Genomic DNA, 8,395 nt, shown 5'->3' on the forward strand with positions numbered 1-8,395 from the left:
CAAGCAGCCCCCCGCCTGCCCCCCCGTCACTGCCCCCGGCTGGGGCTCAGCCGCACCTCATAGGTCACCATGTGGTAGTTGTCCCAGGCAAACAGTCTTCTCTCGGCGGGGTTGTAATCCACCGTACTCGTATAGCCGAAGCGGTTCTGGAAGGGGATGTGCAGTGGCCGTCCCACCGCCTCCACCGTGCTGAAGCCGTAGTTGATGGTGGAGTTGGCAGTGCCATAGCTGGCCAGCGTGTAGAGCGTGCCGCACACCAGGAAGGCGTTGGCCACGGCCTGCTTGCGGATGTTGGTCTGCAGGGTCCGCCGCACCTCTAGGCTGGCCGGGTCGAGCTGGGACAGAACGATGGCCCCCCTGGCCTTGCTGGTGCTGTAGATGGCCCACAGGCCACTCTCGTCAACGGCCAGGTCGATGTCGGTGTAGCCGCCCCACGAGTAGGGGTACTGGCCGTGAAAGCCGGCGTGGGGTAGCTCTCGGCGGGCGGCGATGCTCTCGCTGTTGAGGTCGTAGCGGATGAGGGTGCGAGACTTGCGCCGCTGGTAGTAGAGCGAGCCCCCGTACACCACGGCCCCCGTGCTCTCCATCGCCTCGGGCAGGACCAGCACTCGGCTGGGAAATCCCCTTGCAAACTGCTCTCCATTCTCGTAACAGAAGAACTGACGCACGTCGCTGCCCACGGTGTCCGCTCGCCACACGGTCTCGGCTGTGTAGGGGGGCATCGGCTGGGGGTCTCTCATCCACACCCCATACTTGCCAGCGATGCCGTCTGCCTTTCTGTGGCTGACTGGCTCCCCAATCCACACGAGATCCCCACAGCCTGGAGGACAGGAGAGCACAGTTGGACACTCGCCAGGGAGGGGGGTCACGCACGGGCAGTCATGTGCTCCAATGGCACGACAAGCTTACCTGAATCTAGCGGACTGGCGGGTGGAGTCTGCATCTGGGAGGCGGGCACCTCTGTCACCTCAGACTTGAGTTCCATGAAACTGGAGCCCCGAAGATCCCAGAAACGGGTGTCGTCTGCGCCAGACAAAGGGGATGTCAAAAAGTGAGGAGGCAGCCAAGAAGCATCCTGCCCTGACACGGCACCCTGCCCGCCACTCACCTGTGCTGCCAGCTCTGTGGTGGCACTGGTTCGCCTTCAGGTGCCTGTTCTCCTCCTGCAGACGTGCCATCTCCCGCTCCAGGCTCACCTGGCTGGCTGTTGGGGTCCCCTGGAGGACACGGCTGAGCAGCGCCTCCACGAGGCTGAGGCGGTTCTTGATGGCCTCGATCTCCGGTTCCCCCGCCGCCTGTGGACAGCTGCCTTCGACAGGACCGGGCACGGTGAAGGTGTAAAGGCATTGGCCATTCTTGTTGGCCTGGTGCAGGGTGGCCGTGTTGCCCACACAGGCCCCCAGTAGGCAGGACACACAGAGGAGCAGAAGCTGGACATCCATCCTGGTGTAAGTTGTGCGTGGGCCGATGGCGCAGCAGTTTATAGGGCGACGAGGGGCGGGAGCGGCCCACAAGTGACGCATGCTGACAGGAGGCCCTCCGCTGGGGAGTTGGCAGGGATCAGTCAGGGATCAGGTTGCGCAGCAGGGGGAGGGGGAGAGTAAATGTGCTGCAAGGCGCTATAAAGGTGAGCGCTGTTATCATTCCACAAATGCCAGAGCTCAGCTTCCGATATTAATAGCGCGGCGCCAGCAGCTCCCGTTTCTACTGGCTTACGCATTCCCAGAAGGCTGCTGCCAGCCCATTGACCACAGCAGGGTAAACACAGGCGGAGTGCAGTGACTTTATTGAACAATTCAAGGGTACAATCAGAGTGGTCCCAGGTGTCGCTCCGGGGCTCGGCTGCTACTGGTAGTGCAGGACAAGAGCAACTAGAAAGAGAGGGTCGAGGTCAGCACAGACAGAAGAGCAGGGGTGGCACTCTCACCTACCATGATACCCACCAACGATGACGAGGAAAAGGATGATCCCTACGAGCGCCGCTCCCACCTTCATCTGCAAAACATGGGCAGGGGTCACACAAACGCAAGACAAACCTGGCATCCGGGGCCTAAAAGGCAGCCACTCACCCGACAGTCGGTCCACCACATGCTTCGCCGCAACTTCCTGGCTCTGCTGCTGAAGGCGGCCGCCTGGTCACACAGACCATCTGAAAGAAAGATGATGACAGAGAGAGAGACCCCCCAGATCACTGTACCCAGTTCCTCAGCAGATGTAGACCCCTAATGGACGTTCCTTACCTGACTTATCCTGCAGCTCCTCCAGCCGCTCGCCTCGGTCAATGACCCTCGTGATGTTCTCCTGCATGACATCGATCACCTCGTCCACCTGCGTCTGCACCCTGCCAGGAGAGGGAGGCAGCTCAGACAAGCCCGCTGTGCCCATTGATGCAAGAACACCCGTAATGGGATGGTCAACTTACTGCCGGATCTTATCGTTGGGGCCCCTCCTGAAACAAAGACAACAGGTGTGCTGAGGGGCTCGGGGACGGCCATGTCCCTGCCTCCCACCCCCACCTCTCTGTCACTTACAGGAAGAAGTCCTCCTCTTCACCCGAGTCTTCCTCTAGAAGGTTCCTCTGAAACACACGAGACATTGGCAGTCAGCCGTGGCCGTCACCCCAGTGCCCCCGACAGGCCCCGCCCACATTCCACACGCGCGCACCCTGCAATTAGCGCGCGCCGCTGATTCATAGCACGAGAATGACGGGCAGCTGAGGCACCTGGGCGCCCGCGGCCACGCAGGCCGGCACTGCGGCGCTACTCACCCGCTCGCTCCTCACGGACCCCGCCAGCTCGTCGGCGTTCAGGTGACGCTTGAATTTGGGGGGCATGATTCCCAGCTGCAAGACACAAAGGCGCATGTGAATGGGTGGTCAGAAGCAGGAACGGCAGTCGTGCCCACTACTCGGCTAAGCCCCCCGGACTGACCCACCGCAAGCCGCCCCGACCCCGCCGATGCGGCCGCTAGCCCACCCATCCCATACGACCGCGTCGTCGCCGTTCTCCCGCTTACATGTCCCGCACTTAACTGGCTGTCCGCAGCAGCCCCGGCTCGGCTCGGCTCGGCTCCGGTCCGACTGGGCGTCAGAACTCCAATAGAGCAGCCCGCTCGCCTCCGTCTCTTCCGGTTTCGTGCCTCTGGCGCGCCGTGACCCGGAAGAGGCTCGGCTCGGCGCCTGCTCACGTGACCTCGTGGCGCCTGCTTCAGTTTGTTGTTGTCGTCCGCCCGCGTGTTTTCTTCGCCTGCCTGCGGACCTCACGCGCCGCTAATTGAGCCCCGTCCGCAGCTTCATGTTGGCCCGCACTCGGTGCTTTAGGGACGGGCGGCAGCGCCAATGAAAAAGGCATCGATGAAGCTGACTTGGCACGTCGGCGGGTCAGGCAGGTGGGTAGACTCGAATTGGCCGTATACAGTCCACGGACGGGACTGCAAATGATGAAACTGTAAACGTAAATACGTACAATGGTGGCATTCCGTTAATATTGGAAGCGGGTATCCTAAATAAATAACTTGATAGAAGAGAATTTGCGCAGTCAGGATTGAGGAACTGAATGGCCTTCTTTTACGGCTACAGCCCTGGCAGCGGCCATGAAGGGCAGCTTTGAGTTTAAGACGTCGTGAATGAGCGAGGACGCCAGGGAGCTGGAGCCACGTTGTGACAGCTTGGGGTGGGGAGCAGGGCCCACGAGACCCGACGTACCTGAGGGGACAGGCCCGAGATGTGGAGGAGGTCACTGGAATACGAGGGGCTTGCAGAACGAGTCGGACCTTCGGTGTCTTCCTCTGAAGCAGGTAACTGAACAGAAACACCCAGCTGTCGTTTGGAGCCTCCATTTATTAAGGCCTCGCGGCTCAGATGGGCCCATGGAGGGCTGCCGTGGCTCTGGGCTTTAGTGTCCATTTTATTAGAACTCCTCTGTTAATTCAAGTTACAACTCTTTACTGCTTTATTGTGTCGCTACCTATGATGGATAAATAGAACTTTATTTGTCCTCAGGGAAATTTGGCTTTTTACAGAAGCTCTTTGAATAAGTAAATAAATAAATAGAGAAGTAAATTCACACACACAAGAATGAATGTAAAGCAGCAAAATTAAAAAGAAAGAGGACGTGGCGGTCCCAGTGAGGCGCTAAACAGGCATACTGCTGTTGGACCCCCAGTTGCGTCTCTTGTCACACTGGTGCTGAATGATTTATTGTGTGTCACAGGGAGGATGTGCAGCATTGTTCATAATGGCACTCGGTTTTGTTTTAACCCTCTCCTCTCCTCGTCTTCTACCTCCAGGGGTCCAGCAGGTGTCCTGTAACTGAGCCTGCCCTTTTAATGAGCCTGTTGATGCGGTGGTCCTCTCTCGTCACCAGCCTGGCACAGCACACCGGCCATCACAGAGTCGTAGAAGGCGTGAAAGACGTCACTTCCCACATTAACTCTTTGAGGGCTGAATATTTTTTCCTAAAAATGGTTTTCTGAAAAGCACACAAAGCAATCGTTTCACACATAAAAGTGTCTGGTGCTGCGTGTCGTGGCCACCCGTCCACAGTCTCTTGTGGCTCAAGCCACTCCTGGGTAGCACAACGGCTGGCATGTTTCTTGGGTTTGGGCGGTCACATTGGTCGCGGTACAGTGCAGTCCGTTTTGTCCTGTCAGCGCATCAGTTGTTTGAAAGTGTTGAGCACCACCATTAGCTGATGCTGCCACCTCCCATTTGTTTTGATTACAAGTCTGACACGTCACAGTCCAACTCAGCGATAACTCGCAAAACGTCATCCACGCTGTTGTGTGCTTTGCGCAGTCAGTCACCTCGCTTGCTCTCTTGCCATTTTTGCTGTTGCCTGCTCTTCGTTATTCACGCGAGTGCAGGGAGTCTCCGTCAAACCCACAAAGCTAAAGTGAGAGTCAAACTAAGACATCACGTTTACCACCCCAGGCCCTTCTGTTGACAAAAGTCGACGTCCGCCCTGAAAGAGTGAAAGGAGCATCAGTCTTCTAAGAAAGAACACCGAAGAACTGGAGAAGAGGAGACACGGCAGTCGAGCCTGTCACTGATGTGGACCCCCAAGTACCTGTAGGAGTAGACCACCTTTACATCCAGTCCTCGAATAGTGCCCGGGCGTAGAGGCTCTTTGGCGCAGTGAAAGTCCATAAGCAGTTCCTGGGTGTTGCTGTTGTGCAGTCGCAGACAATTCCCAAAGTTCTCTCTTCGCTTGTCTCAGTGCCCCCCAAACGTAGAGAATCCCCCAAGAGTGTCGATAGGTGCCCTGACCTGCTGTTCTGTTTGTGGCCGCAGGTGCCCGAGGCAGGCCTGTTCATGTGGAGCTCCCACCGTCCTCGAGTCTCACAGATCACAGTCTTCCTCACATACAGACGGCTGGGCGGTAATTCAGCCGCGGGGGCTCGGGGCGGCCATCTCTAAATGTTCTTTTTTTATTTTTGAGCCTGAAGAGAGCGAGGAAAGTGCTGACCGTCATTGGGCGCTTTGAGCGAGCGGAGAAACTCAAAAGACATCTGTGCCACTCTCAGTCTGGCAGATTCTACTGTGCGCACCAAAGAAGGAAAAGCTACGAGTCAAATGGAAGAACGCGTCACGTCACCAAACGTCGCCACGAGGTGTTTGGTGCTCTGGATGGAGACTCTCTCAGATCGAGGGGTCCCTCCATCCACAGCGACAATCCAGGAGAAGGCCGTCTCCATATTCAATGACCTGAGGATCAGGGCGGTGGAGAGCGGAGACGGGCAGGAGAAGGACTTGTCATTCAAAGTGATCGACAGGACCCGCGCCACACTGCATAACCTCAGGATCACCGGAGACGGAGCTTCTGCCCACACCGAGGCTGCCGCACACTTCCCAGCCCGAATGCAGGAGATCGTAGTCGAAGGAGGCCACGGCGCCAAACATCTTCAGTGTTGGCAAAACTGGACTCTTCTGGAATAGGATACCATCTCGTACCTTCATCTCTCGGGGTGAAAAGGCGGGCACAGGGCATCAAAGGACAGGCTTACCGTGCTACTCGGGGGCAACTGTGCAGGGGATGTGAAACCAAAGCCACTGCTGGTGTACCCTTCTACAGAGCCCCTCGCCAGTGGTGTGGCAGTCAAGCCGTGAAGCCTGGGTCACGAGGCATGTGTTTGCCAACTATGCCCTCACTTATTTGTCACCCTTTGTTAAAATGTACACAAGTGCCAACAATCTGCCGGACAAGGCTTTAGTGGTCGTCGACGGTCTGCCCGGCCCCCCGTCTCGCACCCTCAGCTATGGAGAGAACGTTCAGGTGGTATTTCTGCCCCCAAACCCATCATCTCTGCTGCCGCAGCACACGCACCAGGTCTTTACTGCCGTGTTTCGGGCACCTTACTTACAGCTGCTGCTGCACTACCTGCCAATGAGGCCAATGCCAATGAGGAAAACCTCCCTGGAACGGCTCTGGCAGCGAGAAGGCTTTGGAATTCATTAACTATGTGGCAAAAAGTGTCTCGGCCAACAATGACTGCTGTTTGGAAAACACTTTGCCCCCAGTTGGCACCCCAGTTGAAGGTCGGATTTGATGAGGTCGACGCCAAGAACGTAGAAGACTTGCTGAACTCGCATAACGAGGAACTCCTGCTGCTGGACGAACCTCCGCTTACTGAGGAAGAGGAGAAGAAGAAACAACGCTGGACAACCGCCAACTGCAGACAAACTAAGCGCCCGCGCCAGGGAGTACGCCAAGGACGAGGCAGGAAGTGCAGCGCTCAACAGGGGGACTTGCCTCGACGTCACAAGGCACAGCAATTAAGCGAATCTGACGCCCAGGGGGGCGACTCCCTCCTCTGCCATCCGCTCTCCTCTCGTGTGTTTTGGGAGGGCACCAACACAGACCCTCGGCCCCTCACTTTGGGTTTTCAATCTTCAGGAGCGCATTTGACAACCAGATGTGGGTCGTGGGGGCAGCGGTCTAAGCAGTGATGCCAGGCCTCCGTTTTCCGCACCACTTCCTCTGAGGTGGTCCCAGGCCAGCCGAGAGATGTGACCTCACCAGCGGTTCAGGGGTCTGCCCAGTGCCAGTGTTTTCTCTTTCTGTTGTCATTATTTGGGTACAAGTTAGAAAGACAATGAAGAGCAGACCCCCCACTTATTGAAATGGGGGGGGGGTTCTAAGTTAACATTGAATTGTCTTTCTGGATACAAAGTGAGAATTGGGGTCTCACATGAGGGGTTTTGAATTTGTTCAGTCAGCAGCCACGGGTGCAGATGGCTGCAGTGAGTACTTTATGGGAGGCTCTACTGCTGGGATCATCGCCGCCACCACAGATTAAAGAGCAATGAGGCAGCGGCCATGTGATGAGGTCCCTCCGAGTGACTCCTAGGAATCGCAGTAAACGCCACAACTCTGAGGGACCCCCAGACACAAGCCCACCAAGACACCCCCAGCTGCAAGTAAACATGTTGTTAATTCACAAAGCACCTCTCACGGCCCAACGCAGCACAAAAAAGCCGACTCTTCTTCTTCTTCTCCTCCTCCTCCTCGAGTCCCCCTAGGTGTGTGCTGTCCCGCTCCTCTCCCAACTCCAAGTCCTTTGGTGGTCCTCAAGCAGCTCCCGTGACTAATTCCAGAGTTGAGCCCCCCTGAAAGTTGGGATCGTGAGTCCCACAGAACTACAGGTCCCAGCATGCCCTGCGGGAGGCTGCCATCTGCTGTAGTCAGCAGTGGTCATCTCCTGTGGTCCATCATCACACTGGCCTCCTGGCTGGCTAAGGGGGTCTCTGTCCATCACAGGAGTAAAAGAAGACACCTGATCCTGTAGGACGTTGTACCGAGTCACACGTTCTTCACATCAAGTATCAGAGTGACGTGCCCAAGGTGGGCAGGACGGAGCACGGACCCCCCCCCCCCCGATGCCCGCCTCACTTTCACAAGAGTCCTCCTCCATTATTATGGCAGCACAGAGCCCCCCCATATGCCACAGTAGGTGATATTTGGACTGGCCGAGGTTCTTCATGCACACTTGATAAGTCGTGTTGACCCTCTGGTGTGGCCCCTGTCATCTCTGCCAGCCTTCTGGAGCACCCCAATCCCCCCCATGGCCTGGCAGGAGTCACGCGGATGACCCGGGGCAGAGCTCAGCTTACCTGTGTGACACTTTGCTGTCTGCCCACTACAGTGACCACCTGTGTGTTACTCGCCTACTGAAGAAAGTATGCAGAGGTGACAAAGCGGGCCGCGGGCAGAGCTCGTGAAAACATTTGAAGTCACCTTGGCACACGAGCTGTGATATGCACCACAAGTATTGATAATTAAAGATACCCCGCACACTTCATGGCACTTTGAACCCAGGACTGAATGGCAGCAGACGTTCCACTCGCAGACCAATTTTAATTGGCATAGGGTGGCGTGACTGGGAGGCACTTTGGCTG

The 8,395-nt window shown here is 56.8% G+C and overlaps 2 protein-coding genes across 3 annotated transcripts; both read right to left on the bottom strand.

Annotated features, from left to right (window-relative positions):
- Positions 1-11: 11 nt before the first annotated feature.
- myoc (myocilin) lies at positions 12-1,523 on the bottom strand. Its single transcript, XM_051933085.1, is given in 3 exon segments — positions 12-820; positions 910-1,145; positions 1,147-1,523. Coding segments are annotated over 3 exon segments (1,407 nt in total). The 3' UTR covers positions 12-26.
- Positions 1,524-1,564: 41 nt separating this feature from the next.
- Positions 1,565-3,162, bottom strand: vamp4 (vesicle-associated membrane protein 4). 2 transcript variants are annotated; one of them, XM_028810715.2, is made up of 8 exons: positions 3,016-3,162; positions 2,768-2,842; positions 2,532-2,578; positions 2,423-2,449; positions 2,241-2,341; positions 2,070-2,149; positions 1,944-1,995; positions 1,772-1,871 (listed from the first exon to the last, which is right to left on the bottom strand). In XM_028810715.2, the coding sequence occupies exons 2-8, from the start codon at positions 2,831-2,833 to the stop codon at positions 1,846-1,848; spliced, it is 399 nt and encodes a 132-aa protein (XP_028666548.1). In that variant the 5' UTR covers positions 2,834-2,842; positions 3,016-3,162; the 3' UTR covers positions 1,772-1,845. The 2 variants fall into 2 exon arrangements, with proteins under 2 accessions (XP_051789043.1, XP_028666548.1); XM_051933083.1 differs by lacking the exons at positions 2,070-2,149; positions 3,016-3,162 and having other exon boundaries at positions 1,565-1,871.
- Between the last annotated feature and the right edge of the window lie 5,233 nt (positions 3,163-8,395).

The sequence above is a fragment of the Erpetoichthys calabaricus genome, chromosome 10, assembly GCF_900747795.2.
Source record: "Erpetoichthys calabaricus chromosome 10, fErpCal1.3, whole genome shotgun sequence".
Classification (NCBI taxonomy): Eukaryota; Metazoa; Chordata; class Cladistia; order Polypteriformes; family Polypteridae; genus Erpetoichthys; species Erpetoichthys calabaricus.